Source organism: Candoia aspera, chromosome 6, assembly GCF_035149785.1.
Source record: "Candoia aspera isolate rCanAsp1 chromosome 6, rCanAsp1.hap2, whole genome shotgun sequence".
NCBI lineage: Eukaryota > Metazoa > Chordata > Lepidosauria > Squamata > Boidae > Candoia > Candoia aspera.
In genome coordinates this window covers 97,842,270-97,862,594 of record NC_086158.1, presented here as the reverse complement: position 1 = coordinate 97,862,594, position 20,325 = coordinate 97,842,270, and the positions used below count along the sequence as shown (strand labels likewise).

Here is a 20,325-nt window from a genome sequence, read left to right as displayed (position 1 = left end):
GCCTCTCCTCGCGGGAGAGGGGGCCTCGCTCCGGTGGGCGGGACAGGGACCCCGAAGGGCGACTAAGCCGGTTTGCAGCTCCGGCAGGCCCGCGCGAGACCCGGGTGGGCCCCTCCTGCTTTCAGTCCTGAAGCCCGGTATGCGAGCCGACCTTGGCGGCGGCGGGGGCGGCCGTGTGGACGGGGGTCCCCTCGCCCCGCGGGTTTGTGCCCCTAAGATATCAATACAATAACCGCTGAAGAGGCTGGTAGGGGAAGCCTTCAGCCTGCGCGCGGTTTATCAGTACCGGTCCCTCGTACAGCAGCGACGTCGTCAAGACGCGGGGTTTGGGAGACATGCTTAGGTTTTGAACAACGCAAGCTTCTCGTTTTCGGCACCTAGTTTGTTCTCAGAGCACGTGATTTTTTTGAATTTGGAACCAAGAGGCAGAGATGGCCACGGCCTTTGGATTTCTGAAAGGCTTAGTAAAGAAAATGGCAATATGTACAACAAAGGCCCGTTTTCTTCAACAATGACATTTGGGGTGGGGTGTCATGCAATCAGATACAGCCTAAGGGAAAAAAATAAATAAATCCAGTGTTATCTGTGTGCATTGAAACAGGAGCCCAACTGCTGGTCTAAAAACAACTCAGTTTACAGTAGTTGCATATGTCGGCATGGTCCGTATACCACGGCCTTTTCAACAGCAAGAGACAGCGCAGTGGTTACAGTATTAGACTAGGTTGGAAGGCAACTCATGCTGCCAAGCACTGTTTTATCAAGAATCTCATGGCGGGGGGGAGGAAATACCTCTGACTTAGTCAAAGGCATCATCTCCTGAAACAGAAAGGAACAGAGGTGAAACCAGAATGTGCAATGCTGAGATCCGGAAGGGCGAGCCTGATCCACGGAGGAGGCATGAATGCAGGGCGGGCTGACCCAAACCTTGCTGGTCTCCCTTGGGGCATTCTCAAGGCTGCTCCAGTGAAGCCATTCCTGCCCAGGAAGAGCCCCCTCCCATAAGGTGCCAGCCTCTTCAGCCCCTCCATCCTCCCCTGGTCTCCAGGCTCATCAGCTCCGGCTTAGGACCAGGACCCGAACTTCAGGCCTGAGCTCGTTAAAACCCAAAGCGCCCTCAAGCCTATGTGCGCTGGGCTGGCTGCTGTTGCCTTTGTCGTCTCAAAATTGAAGGGAAACCCAGATTTTTCACTCTCATAATTACCCTTCTTTAAGTTCTTTATTTAGAGCTTTGGCCTCTTCTGGGGAGGACCTGTCTGCATCTCTGTCTGTGTCTGGCAGATAGTGGTGGCGTCTCTTTTCCAGAAAGTTATTTGAAGGGGGAAACTGCTACTAGTTTACTCAGAATTTTAAGGGACATGCTTAAATATTTGACAGGCGCACATTTTTTTCCCCTGATAGTAGTACCAGTATCTACACCAAAGAGCTATTGGGGCTGACCCCATCATTTAGGAGCGCTGGGTCTTTACTCTGCAACAGAAAAGGGGGGAAATAGTCCCAGTCATAGCTCTCCAATTAATGAACTGAAATTCACAAGCAGTTCATAGCAGCCCTTTTGTTACCTCAATTATGCATTAACGGGGGGAGTTAAAGCATGCCAGGATACCCCTGCTAAGAGCTTGCTACCTGGTCAACCGTATCAGCCACTGCATCATGGAGGAGCAACGTGAGCCTACACAAACATCCAACTCTGCTACGTTCTCCGATATGCAACTTCTCGTCAGCATTGGCCTAAAGTCCTTCACGTATGAGAAAACTGTGTGTTAGGCAAACATAGGAATAGCCAAGTTCCTCGAGGTGGAAACCGCTGAGCAACTGAGAAAGTGGAAGTTGCCTGACCTTGACCTCAAGGTCCGTCAGCCCTACCCGGTAACACCCACGGGGGGGGGGGGGGGATGATCAGAGCTAGTCCAGCAATCTCATGTAGGCAAGGCAGTTCTTCACCCACAAAAGCAGGACCATGAAGATCTCGCATTAGACTGCCCTTTGCTCAGCAGTACTGGTTCTCCTCTCTCAAAACTGTTTATAAAAAGACTACCACAACCTAGGGACCTGGGGGTTATCTCAGGGATGCAATGGGGTTGAAAAAATGTGACTCAGAGCGGTAGTTGGGAAAGAAAGATGAGTCTGCGGTCCTTTGCATTCCAAACATGAACTGTTATTCTTTTACCAATGGCCATAACATCCGAATGTAACAATGGCTGAAGCATGTATGCTGCAAATGTTCGCAGGCAATAACATTTAGTGTCTTCGGTTGTAAGGTCAGACCAAGACAAATGCATCTTAGATTAGCATGTCATCTACATGGTAGATAATGGGTGACCAAAGCAACGTTTCCTACTTCGCAGGGCATCTTCCATTACCCAACAGGACTGAGGAGCAGAAATCTGCAACTTAAGTGCCGTGGCAGAAGTCCTTTTTGCTGAAGGAGATGGGCATGTCCAATGGGTGTGTGTGTGTGTGTGTGTGTGTTTGAAAGCATTTTTCAAACACACGAAAGGATGCTCCACTTCCAGGGCACGGAATAATGAACTTGAATTACAGGTGGGCAGGTTCCAGCTGCATCTTAGGAAAAACCTCCCAGCAGCCAAGCAGCTTGATACTGGAAGCCATGATCCAGAGAGGTAGCAGGGCCCTCTTCATTCAGTGCTGGCTTAAACGGCCATCAGTCAAGGATACCATGATTTGGGGGATTGACTCCACAGCTCAATTCTATGAGTTAAAATCTATAATTTAAACTTTATAACCTGGAAGGGGATCGAATCCCCGTGTTGCAGCCTAATTTATGCTCTGGAGTTTAGCGTTATCAAGAAGGAAAAATCATCGTGCTGCAGAATGGCACCTGTTTTCGGTATGAAAACTAGAATAATTTCAGGATGGTAGCCACACTACTTCCTCTTTCAGGTTTAAATGGGGTAGGTAAGAGTCTCCAATATCAAGAAACTATGCTCGTTACGTGTGTGTTATGTATTGAAAGTAGCAATTTTTATTCGAGTTAAAATTATTTACAAAAACCAAAAGACATACTTCATGAAACTGGTACAAACTATTATTCCTGCCGTTGGCTTTTGCTCCAAAGATCACAGCTGAGAAATACTGTATAAAATAAAAATAGGATTGGATTCAGAAAAGTACTCTACTGTTCTAGTTTCCAATTGCGCTTATTTACACACATATTTACAGTGGGAAAAAAAAAGTTATTTTAAAACTTTAGATTTGAAGGTTGGCCTCAAGTACCCATTGAAATGCAGAGTTTGATGAGGGTTTGACAAGAAAATACACCGCAGCTCTGCAGGGGGCGTTTCCCCTGACCCTTGCAAAACATCCCCCAAACCATCTGCATGTTTCAGTGCCTGTTAATTTAAAACTGTCAACACAAGAGTTTAATCAGTTCCCATTCGGTTCATTACCAGTGTAACAGAGAAGGGTGGTTCCTGATTTCCCCATAATTGTGTCTATTTTAATCATCCTTCGCCACGATGCATACACAAAAGCCTAACTTAAAGCTACATGAAATCAAACTCAAACTGGAAGCCGTTTGCTCTACATTGTTAAAACTAAAATGCCAAAAGTATATCCAGAAAATCCTGCATCTCAAAAATAATTTACAAGTCCAGCTTTATTAAGGTGTCCTCCCTTGTCCTTCATCCAAGGGCAAACACAGCCTCCGCTGTCTTTTCTAAGTTACACTGGTACGCTGGTGGGGGGGGGGGAGTCCGGTTTTCTTAAGGTGGTGAGAACAAAGGGAGAAAAAAAAAAAAGAGAAGAGGATAAGCTTTTGTTTCTAATCACTTACTTCCATACTGGATTTCCAACAATCTGCATTATCAAAAATAGGAAGACATAGAAGGCAGCCACTGTGTGTAAAAAAATGTACAGCTTGCACTGATACAAAAGCACGTTTGTAACTTTATACATGGAGATAACAAGATCTAAAAAGCAGGTTAGATTTTCTGTTATTTCTCCCTTCCCTCATTATACACAGAACGAATATTTTTATGGCTTCAAGTTTTACAAATTCAAAGTAATATGATGCAACTACCTACACAGGTAATGTGAAAAGTGTCTGTGACACAAATGTCCCAAGAAACTCTGTGAATGTTCAAGACCAGCTTAATAAAAATCATGAGCAATTCTGTCAGTCAGAACAATGAGTGCAAGAGAGTCCCTAAGGTTCAGAACACAACAAAATGAAACAGGAGTATTTTGCAGGGATTTTTGTTCCACAGAAGTCTCAACACAATCCTTTGCTGTGAACTAGACTCTACACTGAACAAAATTTTTGCTATATTCAGCTATTTAAGGCTTTGTATTGTATGCATTTACCTGCTCAATGCTCAAGAAGAAATAGAAAGATTGCGTTAACTGGAAATATCCGTCCCCACTGGTGATTTAGCTCCACGTTTCCTTGAAACAAACTGACAGCATTTAAAAGTTTTTGCTTATTCTGCAGTGTAAACGACCCTGGAATTGAACATGGTTTCACACTAGCCTTTTAGGAGGGCATATTTTACTGCATTTTTAAAAAAATATAGATATAGACACCAGCTGGGAGGGGATTTTTTTTTCCTGCATGCCTCTCTCAGAGCGATGATGTCTTACGGTCAATCAGTTTACAGTACGTAGGCCACAACAATTTTAAAAACTGAGAAGCAGCTTCCAACAACCCAATTTTCAATCAAAACAGTATAAAAAAATAAACTATCCGAGCCTCAGCCTCTTTGGATTCCAACACATTTTAAATATAGACAGTAGTTAAGATCACAAAAAGTATTTTAAAAAACTTTTTCTGCTTTTATCAGTTTGGAACAATCTCTTTCAAAAGCAAGAGCAAATTAAACTCAAATCAGGGCTAGGCTGCTGCCCAGAGCACTTTTATTAGATTTTGTCGATACCGCAGGAGCTAGAGCTGCCTTTGCCCCCGGCTGGCACGAAAAGAACAGTTGGCTCAACAGTAAACAGCAGTTGCGTTACCAGCCGCACGGTTCCCCCTTTGAACGCTGCCACAAAGAAAGCCAGAAGGAGAAAGAGGCCAAAGATACGGACAGACTGCACTGAGTTGCTATAAACATCGGGAATTCTCAGCTGACTTTCCACGGATGTTCTCCCTCTCATTTTTGATAGTTGCAGATTGAAGTGGTGACTGTCTTTCAGAAAATGCCATGCGGGGTTGAGAGACCAGGTAGCCTTAAAAATCCAAACACAAAATGAGACTCGTGAGTGCTCTTGCTGCATCCTCGAGGGCTTCCGTCACAACTGCTTGCTTCGCCCGAACGAAAGAGCTCCAGCGTTTGAGTGCCTGTGGCCCGGCGTGCGTAACTAGCAGTGTTCCAAGTATTCAATCACTCTAGAGATAGATTTCTGGCCTGTAGTTCCAACTGCGCACTGGGTGAGCAAGGAAATAAAAACAGGGAAACGTTAGCACATCTTTAAGATGCATTCTCCCTTCTGGGGGACGCTGGACCGCTTCGTTTTTCTGCTGAACTGCACCGGTCTGGCAGTTTTCTGGAAGCAAGGCTGCTCGTTCCTTCCTTCCAGAAAAACACTGGAATGACAAGCGAGGTGCCGTTTGGAAGAAAAATGCAACGTTCTCCAGAATGTTCCCAGACCGGCGGAGGTTGCACATCCTTGTTTGTGTTAAAGGTAAAGGTAAAGGTTTCCCTTGACGTAAAGTCCAGTCGTGTCCGACTCTAGGGGGCGGTGCTCATCTCCGTTTCAAAGCCTTGGAGCCGGCGTTGTCCATAGGACACTTCCGGGTCATGTGGCCAGCATGACTCATGGAACGCCATTACCTTCCCGCCGAAGCGGTACCAATTAATCTACTCACATTTGCATGTTTTCAAACTGCTTGGTGTGCAGGAGCTGGGACGAGCAACGGGAGCTCACCCCGCTGCGCGGTTTCGAACCGCCGACCTTCCGATCGACAGCTCAGCGGTTTAACCCGCAGCGCCACCGCGTCCCAGTTTGTTTGTGTTACTACCAAACAAATTTGGAACAAGTTCAATTAGACTGGCAGTTCACATTTTCAAGGGAAACAAGTACCAGTGGTTTGATATAATTTGCTATTCATATAAAATCTGCCACAACAATCCAGTTATTGCTTAGGAGAAGCTGTTTTTAAAATGTGGGGTACAGCTAATGCTTCTCAGACAAAAAAGCAAGTCTGGGTGGAGGATTTTTACAGGCAGGAAACCAGGAGTTTCTACGAAGTGGCACTGGGGAATAAAATCCTGGCATTCGCAGCCATCCTGCCGCTAACAGGCAGAATACTCAGAAGCCTGCTGGTGCCCAACTGCCAAAGCCAACGTCTGACATGTGGTTTGTGGGTCAACCTCTACCAGAGGTAAGCTAGAAACCTGCCCACCCCTGTGCTGCAAAAAAATAATGCAGACAAGCCTACTGAAGCTAGTCAGGTAATAAATAATTACAACCCCTTATGATCTACTTACAGTAAGGTTCATGAAACTAAGAAACTTTTTGAGCATTTCTGTCATGATTGAGAAGTCCCCTTCAGGTAAGTATGTCCTTACAGTAGTCACATTGATCTAAGGAAATAAATTCTGAATCAGAACATTACCAAACTTGTAGAGAAAAAAATAATTGGCAAAACATGACACTGGACTAAATAAGTGCTCACACATTAACCTGTGCCACTTACACCCCTTTCCCAACACGGGACAAATGTCCAAATATTGATCTGCACACCTGTAGTATCTTGACAGAATGATGCTTCTCAGCCATTAGCAGCTTTTTTCCCTTTCATATACAGAAATTCTAGCATTTCATAAAGGTAGGAAGCTGTCCCTGGTCAGAAACTGCCCCCCCTCTTTTCCACATCAACTGTTTTAATGGACAGAAAATTAATAAATAAATCAAGTAGGACAGCTAAGAGCTATGAAGCCCCTTCCAAAATCTTTGCCATTTTAAAATTTTCTCTGGCTACCTATTATCCCAAATGACTAAGCATTGTTCCAGTTTAGACTGCTGGAACAGAGTCTAAAGAGAGAAAATCCTTGTTTCAACAACAGACCATCTATTCTGTAAGGAAAAGAACCAAGAATCAAAATGTTTTACACCCTCATTGTTTGGGCTGGGATTCCAGCCTGTCAGCAGGCGGCGCCAAGGACTTGGGTGGGCCACTCTAGTCCCCAGCCCCCAACAGACACTCTGTAAACTTGGCAGCACAGCGGGCAACCTGGAGTGGGGAAACTACAGGGTTTCTTTGCTAGGTGCGCATGCCAAACTTCATTCCCTTCCAACTGTTTTAATTCTAGAATTCCCCATCTCAAACATTTAGCCCTGCTCAGCAGGCAACGGTGACGGTAACGGGCCTCGTGCAGCTGCAGGGAGGACGAATCCAGAAGCACAGCATGTGTGCTAAACAAAGCACCCGCCCTTGAATTAAGCAAGACTGATCTTGGATTGGGTGAGCTAGGGCTGGGAATTATCTTGGGGAGCTTCCAGCAGTCAGAGCAAACAATGCTGAGCAGCCTCAAGTGTGTTTCACAAACACTTTAGAATTGCTATTAGACTATACCCTACCAAACATTAGAGGCTTTGTACTTTAAATTTGAAAAGCAGCCTGACTGGTAGATTAACAGCTCGAGTATTAACCGCTCAGAGTCCCTCTTTGGGGGGAGATGGGCGGTACGACAAATTTGAGAAATAAATAAAAATAAATAAATTACTCGTCCGAGACCGTCGTACTTCCATAGCAGAGGGGATAAAACCCAGCATTTGAGAAAACCACACTTCTGGGAGCTTGTCTCTACCTTAAGAATACCAGCGCTGTTTCAAATTGTACATCACCCACTTCACCACTTCAAGCCAGTCTAATCCCTACAGATCCAGCTAACAGTTACGCAACGATGGGTTTCCTTACTGGACTCTCCTGGCAGAGGCAGCCCAGCAGCAGGGCTGTGTAAGAGGCCACAATGCAGTCTTCCATGTGCTTCCCCGCATGCTGAAGGGCTGTAAACAAACAAGAAGGTTTCACACAAATACACTCCTTGTGCATTCCACACAACTTTCCTGGTTATTCTCACCACAGAGCAATACTGAGTAATCCCAAACAGTAGCAAAGCAGCAGCTTCCACCCAGACACCTGGAGTCTGCGACTTGAACTCACTGCTGAACTCTAGATTTCCTGGAACACAATCCTGATCCAAAGGATGATCACTAATCCGTTCTTTCCCCAATAAATATGTTACGGGGTTCAACGGACACTCTGGTGCTCAAGAAAACTAGTAACATCCGTTGGGGTGGGTGTGAGAGGAAATCGGAGAAAAGTAGCTTAAAAGTAGGGAAAGATATTGCAGAAAAAAAGGCATTTTAAAAAACAAAAATTGGTACGAAGATGCAAGAGAAGGAAGAGAGATGGGGTTTAAAAGAAACCAGGACGCTGGATACGAACAGGCAAGCTTAAGACCAGACACGGACACATCGTCCCTGCAGGAGGAGAGCCCTCTCGGTCTATGGGAGCAAAAAAATCCAAAAGGGCCTGATAGCCCCCTTTTCTGACTAACAAAACTGGCGCCGCTGACAAAAGCTTGGTTCTCCTAATAAAATCTGTTAGCCAGAAAGGGGGCCACCAGACTCCTTCTGACACAGCACCAGGAAGTTGGTTTTTCATTTCATGAAGGAAGCAAAGATTTCCAGGAAAGAGACAGCAGAGGCAAGAGGTTTAAAGAACAGGAAAGCGGCCAGGGCATTTGGGAATTGCACCCCGTTCTTCATTCTTTAGACACCTATTTTGTTGGCTGCCCTCCCCCGGCTTGGGTCCAGCGGCTGCCACCCACCTTTGTTCAGATCAAGCTCTTCTTCGTCTTCTTCCTTCTTATCCTTCTCCTCTGCGTTTTCTGGCTTTTCCGTGGAGACCCACTGGATCTCCCCACTCGTCTCCTGCCACTCCCCACTATGGTCTTGTTGGGCGGTGGGAGCCTCCTTGATCAGCTCGTCGGTCTGGCTCTCGGCCAACTGTGCGGCTCGCTCTCGCTCGAGGAACAACTGAGAGGCAAAATCCAGCCACAGTGAGTTGGAAAGCTGAGGACGCCACAATAACTAACTGGCACTGCCCAATGTCTCAGCTGCCCTCCTCTTCCCAGCTCCCTTCTCACTCAACATTTCACAACATGCTGTAATTTGTGTATTGCGTTAACAGATTTGGGATACAGCAGGATGACTGTTTCAGTTCCAATGCCGAAATTTTGCACAAAATAACACTCAAATGTGGTTGAAACTCGGCCTCCAACAGCTGACAATTCAGAAATCTTTTCATTGGGTGTCCTGCTGTGCTAAGCAAAGTGCTACTGTGTTACGCCAAGGTTGTGCAAAATGCTCCATGTGCCAGGTCCAAACCAAAGCAATTTCAGGGGTGTTCTGCTCCATGTACAAAATGAAACGGAACCAAGGGTTGTGGGGGCGGAACGCTGGCAGCTGGGGGGCAGCAGGCAATGGGGGGGAAAGTGTTGGGAAGTGCATCGGACAGGCGGGCTGCTGAGCGCAGCTGGCACTGTCGCCCTAAGGAACAGCGGCACAGGCCAACGCTTTGCTGCAGGCAAGCCTGCGGGATACGGTGAATTCAGAGCTGCTGAGAGGAGGGTTAGGGAAGGCCCCTGAGCTACTCATCCTATCCTTCAGATCTGTTTCATCTGAAACTTGGGATAACCAAACCACTCTAGGTTTCCATTCTATGGATTCCAGGCTGGTTTGAAAAGGTTCAGCAGACACTCTAGAGCAGGGTTTCTCAACCTCAGCAACTTGAAGATGTGTGGACTTCAACTCCCAGAATTCCCCAGCCAGCCTGCTGGCTGGGGAATTCTGGGATTTGAAGTCCATAAATTTTCAAGTGGCCATGGTTGAGAAACCCTGCTCTGGAACCTTTCCAAATCGGCCTGGAATCTGAGGTTTTGCATGCTTACCTCTGTGGCTGTGCTGAGGAAGAGGGTGTGAAGGAGGAATGACTCTCCTTACGCACCCTTTGCCTGTCTGGAAGGTTGGCAGGATAAAACTGAGCTGAAGAAAAGGGCATAAAAAGGGTCACTCCCATGCCAGCTACTTCATCAAAATGGTGGCTGGGGAAATACCTTTCAGGCTTTCCAACAGTAACCAGAACTGCAATACCCCATTATTATTATTAGAAAAAAATACTTCTGGGAAAAGTTGCCAAGGAGAGGTGACAAGAGGCAAGTTTTGGTTTCTACCCCAATAATCCTGCCCAGGCTGCTGTTTCCCTTTCCTACTCTTTGCAGCCAGGAAAAAAACATTCCCCCTGCGTGGGAGGGGGCATGCTGAACCAGCCCCTGTGCAGCCCCAGCTCACAACCCAACCAGAGTCTAGGAGAGAAGCTATTTGGACCACAGAGCAGCTGCTTTCAAGTACCAGTTATGTTCTCCTACACAGAAAACAGCCATTGGAGGGGATGATAATTTTAGGCAAGGGATTAAATCCTGAATTACGGCCCGGCGTGGATCCCTACTTCCTGCACAGTTTAACTAGAGGGGCGGCCACAGAAATTGTTTAAGTAAACAAACTGCTGCGTTCTGCCGAGAACGCGCCTTAGCTTCACTAGCAAGTCTGCAGTTGATGCAGTATGCGAGCCAAGCGGCTCACGCGTGCTCCTCCCCTGCGGGCTGGTGCGCTTGAATCGGCTCGCAGCCTGACTGCCTCTTGACACTGACGTTGCGCTCAGATGAGCAGAGTGAAGAGGGAGCAGCAGCCCAGGATCCCAGCCTGGCGGGTGCAGCCAGGAACAGGAGCCTCGCTCTTCCCAGAAGGCAGAGAGGCGAGGCTGCTCCCTCTCCCAGGAGGCGGCCATCCCGGCTTTTATTTCTGGGCAGGCGGTACAAAGCGCCACCCCGCAGCGCTCCACCCTTTTTACTTTCTAGGAGCGCTTAGGCGGCCCACCGTGAGTCCTAAGGCAAGTCTGTCAGTAAAGATCATCAATTTCATTTATCTATCAATCGCGGCACCGCCCATCTCCTTCCCCCAGAGGGACTCCGGGCGCTTTACAACAAAAGTAGTCCACTAAAACAATAAATATAAGAACAACGCAACATATAAAAACACAAACCGCATTAACAAGTAATTATAAAGATAATGTTAGAGGCTGACATTTTACTTTGGAGTACGCTACGTTACTCTGATATATCATTTTTTTTTTTAATGAAAAGAACCTTAAGGTGGGCCAGAGAGAGAGGAATGTGCCCACAGACCTAGCAAAATCCACAAGCAAGTGCTTTTGGTGGCTGAATGTCAGCAATTGAGCTAGATGCTTGCTTGCGTGCTCACTCATTCAATCATCCACTCATTCAATCATTCATTCATTCATTCACTCACTCATTCATTCATTCGCTGTGGCTTACATCCCAGTCAATCTGAAATGGCTCTGGGCATCTCACATCCGGCAACAGAAGACATTCAACTAGAACCAGGACAACAAAACAGATATTCCCTGATGGCACCACCCAACGGGGGCTGGCCAATCCTCACGGTTCCCAAACCCTTCACTGCTTTCCAGTATGGCTCAGCGTGACTCAAGGTCTTCTGTTTAGCCACAGCAAACACCTGCAGATGGACCTCAGGCACCAGGGGCGTCATCAGGGCATCAGTGCGCTGATTCCAGGCAAGCGAGGGATCGAAAGTTAAGAAGGGACGGTAAAGGAGGAGAATCGGCACCGCTTGCCTTCTCTTTGACAGGCAGTTTTCAATCATCTGCCTTAATTATCGCCACACCGCACATACTTTGGATGCAAAAGGTTAATTCACCTGTACTAGAGCCTGAACAGCTGCTATTTGTCCAGATGTGCTAAAGCTGTCATCAGCTTCTCCCAAGCAGAAGGAATCAAAGGAACACGATGTTTCCATATTCACAAGGCAATGTCTGTTTCTTGCACTGTATTCAACCAGATTGATCAAAAGACCCAAACCCTTAAGATTTAAAAAAAAAAAAGGTGGGGGAGAAGAATTACAAAATGCTATGTTATTCCCAACTTAGACGTCATTTGTTCAAATGGATCACACATTTGTAAGGGCTCTTCTGACGAGCAGTTGCGCGCCTCAGAAATCTTGCCTATTAGATTTGCATTAGCACGTAACATAATCACACTACGCGCGGCTGTCCCAAATCTAGTGAGGAAGCCGGTAACTGAAATTGGTCCTTCGGTTTTGCAAGTGATTCGGTCACAAGCCACTGAGCGGACTGAAAGTTAAACCCGAACCGTTTACTGCACTGAGGGAAAAAGCTACCAAGGACTGTGGAAATCTTTCAATGCAGGATGTGACCCAGCTGGCATCATATGAACCAGCAGAACGTTCAAGATGGTTGCCTTCAGGGTCTATCATGCAAGGCAACCATAGAAACATTTCACTATTTGTTTGTCTTCTGAATGCACTTAAGGGAAGACTATTTTTTCCTTACCAGAACCCGAATATCAAATCTCTGTTCTTGAGGTAGGAACTTTGGAACCTGCAGCACACAATTCAGAGCTGTGCCAATAAGGCCATCTTGCTCCCCGGTCTTGGTGCTCCCCCACTCTGTGAACATTAAAAGCGGGGAGAAACTGATTGGACATTTTAAAGTCGGAAATGTTCCTAAGGTGTTATCAAAGTCCCTCTTTTCATTTAAATGTCACTCGTCGTCCATTTTGTCCCTACAGGTGAAGAGATGCTTTGCTCTCCCAAAGCGTCAGAGCAGCTCCTTCGGCCCACTATGAAAAGACTGCAACCAGATTTCTGACAAAAATGCTACAGCTGAGAAATGAGCAAAGCTGAACGTTGAGACGTTGATAGGTCAAGAAGGATTAAAAGTGGTGACAGATCACATCAACTGATGGATCGCCTCGCATTCAACTGAGACGGACATTCATCTAATTTCTTTTCTTCCATGGTGCCTGACTGGCTTTTGACCTGTCAATCCTCAAAGATACTGCTTTCATAGGTTACTTTCCACCGTTCCACTTAGCGACCCTCCATACCAGTATGCATACAAAGCATTCTGTAATCAGAGCATCTTTAGTATTTGCCATACAATGATGATTCTTAGTGACTAAGCTAATCTTTTGTTGATTTCCTTACTGGACACACAATTACCACTCGAGCAATGATATGAGAATATTTTCTCTAGACAGATCCACCTGTCTGGACCACCAGTGGCCTCCTTCTGTGCTTCTTGACACGCTTGAGAGTTACTTACCATTATCATTTGTCAAATTGAGTAAGACACCAATGATGGCTCTCATACAGTCTTCTACTGCCTTACCCACATGGTTTGTTACATTCTGGTGAGGCAGTGGCTTACTGTCTGGAAGACAGATGGTGTCTTCTGCTCGGTTGTATCTCTGGATTAGCTCCTCACAATGCTGTAATGCTCTGAAAGTTTAAAAAGTCAAGAACTCACAACACAAATAACCTCTGTGTCACATTCCTTAAGGACATGTTTCTACCGACAAGTCCCAACCAGAAAACTGAACATCACCTATCGCATTGTCTTAACAGAGTGAGGCCCAGCAAGGACTGATACACAATCTCAGAGCCCACATTGTTAGCACAGCTTCCAACATCACCTTTGAACGGGCCACCGTGTATAACTGTTACGGGAACACGATCTACAGAACTAGCAGCAAGAGCGATGTAAGAAAAATCTGGAATCTTAGCTCCTTCATACACACAGTGTTCCGTCCAGACCCAGCACAACGTGGCGTACCACTTAAGAGGTCTTGCAGACTAAGCTTTTCTCTCTAACCACAAAGACTAGGAATCTGGGTCAATGTATATGAATTAACCTAAACATCAAACATGCAAGCAGAAGAAATGCAGATAAATATAAATGGGAGAAAGGTATACAGTATTTCCAACAAATTCTTCTCATCAGAATGCATGCATTACATTTAAACATTACTGAATTATAAAACAAAGGAGAGGGTTTCTGTCTTTTTTTCTCCTTGGTGGTTCTAATTACATCATACACACCACTTTCCAACACACGCACACAATTAAGTTTGAGATTCATTTACTGAAAAAAATATTATCCAAATATTAAAAATGTTCGTATAAGGCCAACCTGCTTGTCCCAAACATTTCTATAGCAGAAATTATTAGCAAAATAGTTACAGTCAATAGATACTGATATAATATCAAGCGTATCATCAAAAACCCAGCTCACTTTTTACTTTTTCTCTGAAAAGCCAGAGAAAAGCTAGCACAGAAAAGTTTCAAGGCATTAAAAATTTTCAAACTTTAAATACGCACTGAGCCATGTTGATGGGTTTTTTAAAGAAGTATTATACTATTAAAGAAAATACACTTTAGAACTTACTTAGCTGAAGAGACTATGAGCTGTGAATCCTTATATGCTATTAAATAGCTTTGATTCTCTGGATTGTGAACTGTTACCTAAAAAAGAAAAGAAAACATACAGTCAAAAGACTAACTCTTTTAGTCTTTTTTAAATGGGCACTGCTTGCATTTCAGCATGATTTAGCAGCCTAACTTCCACCAGCCTTATAAACAGATAGTGACCAGCCTCTAACTCAGTATTTGTATTGCATGATAAGGAATTATCAAAGTTAATGTTTTTTTATGTTCTGGAAATTTAAGGTTACAAAACCAGCATGGCAGTATCTCAGGGAGGGAGAAAGGGAAGCACAGGATCTATCTCTTGGGGCCATGGGAGTCCTTTAAGTCAAAGAGTGAGGATTTGGCTTAGACCAGGGTTTCTAAACCACAGTTCTGTGCAACTGTAGAGTTCCATGAGAGGTCACAATTTATTTAAAAAATTATTTCAAATTCGGGCAACTTCACATTAAAGAGGTAAGTTTCCTTCTTTATTTTTAGTTTCAGGACACCGTTAATGCCTACAGACAGGCCTACGCATGAAACGAATATAATAATTTTGTAACTTCTGGCCTATCTTTGAGCCTGAATGTGCAGGAGAGGTTCCCCGAGGCCTGGAAAATATTTCAAGGGTTCCTCCAGGGTCAAGAAGTTAAGAAAGGCTGGCTTAGACTATTTCTGGGATGCCCAGCACAAGCTTACTTACAAGCTTCTCCCAATTCTGGTTCAACGTCCATTTCCTTTAGGATATTTCATACTTACGCTTTCTAAAACCCGTAAACATCTTTCTGCTCCCCAGAGTGAAGCGACCAATTTCTCTTCATTTTCATCGCTGCTTAAATGATCCACACATTCCTTAACTAAGAAACAAAGGATAACTATGATGATTAAGCTGGTAAGACATTTCGTAAGAACTTTTTATTACTTTCCAAAAAAGGCATTTAAGAGATTAACAGTAATCTCCGTTATGCAGATACTAGCGCAGCGAGCTGTCAACAGATCATTATGTTCCAGTTATAAAACTTACTGTATGTGCCTGAGTACCTTTTAGCGCAAAATTAATACCTTTATCTACAATATGATCCAGACCACCAAGAAGCCGCAGCTCTTCTTTAAACCAGTCCCCTGCCCGCTTCGAAGTGAGAGAGAGCAGGGTCTCCATTGCCAAATGACCAGTCTAGAAAACACACAAAATTCATTTGTGAATCACAGTAAAGCTCCGTTACTTCTGAAACCTGGGCATCAACTGCGTGCGTCGTTGTGTTTAAAGTTCAAGTCATAAAGCCAAGAAAATGCTTCTCTGCTCTGTGTTTTCTACTTTACGGGTATAATTTAGGAAAACAAATAACGTTGCTCAGCATCCTGGCTTATTTTCTTCTTCACAAACAAAACATTAGAAACTGTAAATCTAAATCTCTCATTACATTTCCTAAACTAGCTCCCCAAACTGCACCAATATCCCTGTACTTCAGAACACAGGTTTAAAGGGCCAGAACTGCACCAAAGTGATATTTTTATTGCAATGTCTCCCATCTAATGCACGTGATGACATCACTTGGAAAAAGTATGGCACATGCCCTGTGTTAGGGAGATTTGCATTCTACCAAGAAATGCCCTGGGATTCTACTATTACTTCTTTGTTTGGGGATGGTTTTGTTTTTCTGTAGATATTAATCCCTTTATTTGAACATTCCAGGAACAAGTGAAATCTGCATGTAAATATAGCTGCAAAGGCATGATCAGCTCACAAAACAGAGCCATTAATAAGCTTGTAGAAACCCAAATTCAAGGAAAACCTCTACGCAGGAATATTGCGACAGTCCAAACAAGAGCTGTGTGTGCTCAGGAAGCATGAAATGCTGAGGAACACTGTGGGGAGGGGCTGAACCTTGAGAAGACAGAAAGAAATCTCAACAAACAGCAGCCCTTCTCAACTGCAACAAGGAAGAACTACATGAAACATGCGTTTCAAGACAGGTTACCCCCATATGCTATCAATGCTACCTAAAAAAATGCTCTATATAAATGTAACTACCACTTCTCTATATTTTCACATTAGAAAAATAAAGTAGGTAAAAATAACAGTGCTCACCGTTATATTTTCCAAATCAAGGTGTTTATTATGAACAGTTTCACAGAGTCTTCTGATTTTTTCCTTTATTTTGTTCATGTCTTTTTCGTTAAACAACTTGGATGAAGAATCCTGCTCAAGTTCCAGAAGTCGAATCATTAAATCTAAGCTGGCTCTATCTAGATCCATGTTTAAGCGGTCTCTGCTCAAGATATACATTAAAGCTGCTGTACAAAGCGATAAGTTCTTCAGCAAAAAAGAAAAGAACAGGAAAAAGGAGTAAAAATTTCAGTGGTAGAAACTGAAACAAGGCTTCACGTTTGAGCTTTAGAAGAGCCGGATATGGTTAGAAATGGTTGCAATTCATTGTAGTAAATTCACAACTCAAAATGAAGGCTAGTTTTACTGACTAGGGAACTTTACAATTAAATTGTTCTATTTCACTTAAAATACATTTCACTTAAAATACACAACTTCTCCTTATGTTTAGCAAGCACAGCAGAGGTGACTTGGACTCTGTCATAGATATGCATGCATATATGTGTGTGCGTGGGCATGTGTCTATTATAGCACATGATTGTGTACACAGACATACAAACTAAAGGTCAATAGTCTATATTTGCCTTTGGTCCAAATGTGTATAGATAACAGCAATATTACAAAAAAGAAAAAAAAATCTACACCATGGATCTTTTTATGCTCAGTTTAACGCCATAACACTGCATTTGAAGCATGGAGCATATACTGAAAGTGGCATCCTTTCTTCCCCTTCAAAAATTCAAATCAAACTGTTCAACAGTGGTATGCCAAACATTTCTAATTTGAAAGGTCTTGAATTCAAAACTGGTGGTTTCAATCATCTGGACATCTGAAACACTTCCAATATGATCGAAGTGCCCAGTTCCCCATGCAAAACAGCTGTTTTGTACTCAAAACGACTGTTCTGGACTTGAGGCCAGGCACTCAGAATTCAGAGTAGCTCGAATCCTTTGTACACCCCTAGAGGTCCACATTGCTAGCAGGCCAATTCTTTCAACCACTATGATATAAACAGTTTCCAAACAGTCACTATGGAATTTAGAGATAGAAAGCTTCCAACTGTGCTGTTCTTGGTAACATATAACGACAAAGCCTAGCATTTCCTTGGGGAGGAAATATTTTGCTTTCCTACTTTGCTCAAAAGGTTTGAGACTTGAACGGCCCCCACCCTATTGGTATTTCAAAGAGCCCTGAAAGTGTAGCTCTTCACCCAGGCCTTTAGCAAGAGTGATAGAGGCCCATTTTCTTCTTTTTCTTTGTTTCATCTGAGTTTGTTTTCTCTGCATCTTCGTTTCTTTTGTTGTCCTGTTTTTGGGGGAAGGTGTGGTGTGTGCGTGTGCGTTTCTTTTTTATTTTTAAATGTTTTTAACAATTTGTAAATTGCCCAGAGTCACTGAGAGTCAGGCAGCATTAAATTATTATTAAATCATGCAGCGTTAAAAGTCAGGAAACTCTGCAAGCAGTATCTTCGTATATTTTAAGAGTGATGACATCAGCAGCAGAAATGGGTAAAAAGCAAAATAAAACTGTATTTTAAGCTTCTAGTTATAGTCCCGTAATACACGCAGAAACATTTTCCTTCGAACTACAGACAACATAAAACATAGTTTCGAACTATCGCCAACGCCGTAAGGCAGATATACCTGGTGATGCTGTGAGTCATCCAGTGTTTTGAAGACCATTGCAACCATTCCATGTGCTCTCAAATGCATTCGGAAACTGGGCATGGCGCACTTGGTCGCCAGACTGATAACACTAAAAAAACAAGGCAGGAAAAACAAGTCTGGTAAACCAAGTCTGCCACAGAATGAACAGATGAATGAATGAATGCCCAAGCTTCACAGCCCAAACGGAACATGGGACACTCGGTAACCAAAGATGGATACAGCACAGAAAACAGCAGAATGTCTTTGCACCAAACAACTTCTAACTCAGAGAACGAGATGAGGATCATAGGGCAACGTTTCCCCAGTTTGGTCAAAGGAAATGGGAGTACTGTGGGAATGGGGCCATAGCACAAAATGTTTTTGTGGTACAAGTAACTTGGAAAGGACAAAGATCTTTCCTTCCCACACAGTGCAGAAAACTGGAGGACTATAGCAAGATCAGCAGCAGGGATGGCAATGACTCCACATCGTTTAGCACACCTATGGCAAAAGCAGAAGGTCCGGTTTCTCTGCTAACATGCAACCTTCAAAGGCACCATGTTCTACTGAAACAAGGGAGACCGTCCAGAGAGGCTAATGGGCACCTTGCTTAGTCTTTGGATTTTCTCAGTTGGTTTCAAAGTATCTTGGGTTCAATGTTCTCATTCATTCATTCATTCATTCATTCATTCATTCATTTTTTCAAATTTCTATCACCACCCATCTCCCCCAAATGGGGGACTCTGGGCAGTTTACCATAAAATTAACAGTTAAAACCATAAACACATAAATTATAATGCAAACAATCAATCAATAAAGAATAGATATAAAAGCCAAGGAGTGATAAGATGTCATTCAATAGGGAGGGCGCTACGGCGCCAGCCACCCCCTAGGAAGAACGACTGCCATTCCCATCCCAGGAAGCTGATGCTATGAAAACATTTTAACCTGCTAAAATATACACTGCAAGAAAAGGAATCATACTTTTTATTCTATAATTTACCTATAAATATGAAAGGCAGTTAACTGTACTGGAATGGTACAAAAGAGAAAACGCGTCTACAAGGAAGGTGCCATCAATTGCGCCTTCTCCTAGTAGTTTGGGCTATATTATCCTTTGAGGTTTTCCTTTTAGGTGTGATGGATAAACAGACTGAAAGAAAACGTGGGACTTTGTTTCCATATATGATAACAGCAGCAAGACTTCTATACGCACAGAGGTGGAAGGACTTACAGATTCCTACCATGGAAGAACAGATGGTAAAGTTAACGGAGTTGGCCAAGATGGCGAAACTGACTACTTTGATTAAAGAAGAGACTTTGTCTAGCTATGTCTCCACTTGGAAACCACTTTTGGACCTTTATGTTTGAAACTGAAAGTAATGAAACTTCATTTTGGGATTTGATGGTTAGAATTGTTTATGATTACAGAAATATTGTGTACTATTGTTAATTTTAGAGTAAGAGGTTAATGTATATCTTATATCTGTATCTGTACCAAAGAAAGTCAGAAGCTATCCTTATTCTTATTCTATTCTCTTTCTTTTCTACACTCTTAATTTTGCTTTTTCTGATCTTGATTCTTTTTTTGCCCCCTGTTTCTTTGTATTTTATCCCTTGTCGAAACTTAATAAAGTTTTATTAAAAAGAAAAAAGAAAATTAGCACGATCCTTAGTCAAATGCATCTTAGGAAGCAGTCTGAGGAGAACGCCATTCTTACCACACAATCCTATGGCCAGGACTGGCCACTTACCTTCAACTCCCCTCTTTTAGCAGGCAGTAGGTGAGCCAGGAATGAGACCAGAAACACAAATGGATAGCTACACTCTTGGATCATACATCCCAGCGTTCCCCCAAATATGCTGGGACTGCGACTTGCGGTTTTCAGCTCTCGTGGTGTTTGGCAATACCGAATTCTGGGAACTGCAGTTCCAATTCACCTGGACGGGACCAGGCTGGGGAACGCCAGGACAGACCTTCCAAACTGTAGCTGGGCCAGCTTACAGACATTTGGAAGCAGCTGGCCTCCTATTCCCTGGCTACCTCTCCCATCTTCAGCATCGCTTCCCACCCGCCATCCATTTCCCTTCATTTTCTGTCCCCTGATGTAGAGTGGAGCTGAGAGGCTCACAGACAGACATCAGCAAGATCACAAGAGCCTCCCAAGGCAGCTGCGTGCTCAATTAGCTAATCAGATCAGGGGCTGTAAAGCAGCAGGAAGATCCTGACAATCACATGGA

The 20,325-nt window shown here is 43.9% G+C and overlaps 1 protein-coding gene across 4 annotated transcripts in view; it reads right to left on the bottom strand.

The window, feature by feature from the left end:
• WAPL (WAPL cohesin release factor) overlaps positions 1 to 20,325 on the bottom strand; it is a 148,167-nt gene that overhangs the window by 104,322 nt on the left and 23,520 nt on the right. For 3 of the 4 annotated variants that reach the window (XM_063307746.1, XM_063307744.1, XM_063307745.1), the window contains 12 exons: positions 18,082 to 18,193; positions 16,421 to 16,645; positions 15,394 to 15,505; positions 15,091 to 15,188; positions 14,312 to 14,388; positions 13,190 to 13,365; positions 12,416 to 12,531; positions 11,764 to 11,925; positions 8,796 to 9,003; positions 7,880 to 7,968; positions 6,447 to 6,542; positions 2,961 to 5,382 (listed from right to left, as the gene is read on the bottom strand). In XM_063307746.1, coding sequence (XP_063163816.1) covers positions 5,317 to 5,382; positions 6,447 to 6,542; positions 7,880 to 7,968; positions 8,796 to 9,003; positions 11,764 to 11,925; positions 12,416 to 12,531; positions 13,190 to 13,365; positions 14,312 to 14,388; positions 15,091 to 15,188; positions 15,394 to 15,505; positions 16,421 to 16,645; positions 18,082 to 18,193 — 1,537 coding nt within the window. In that variant the 3' untranslated portion in view covers positions 2,961 to 5,316. Of the gene's footprint in view, positions 1 to 2,960; positions 5,383 to 6,446; positions 6,543 to 7,879; positions 7,969 to 8,795; positions 9,004 to 11,763; positions 11,926 to 12,415; positions 12,532 to 13,189; positions 13,366 to 14,311; positions 14,389 to 15,090; positions 15,189 to 15,393; positions 15,506 to 16,420; positions 16,646 to 18,081; positions 18,194 to 20,325 lie in introns of those variants that run through there. The other variant, XR_010068243.1, reaches the window with a different exon arrangement.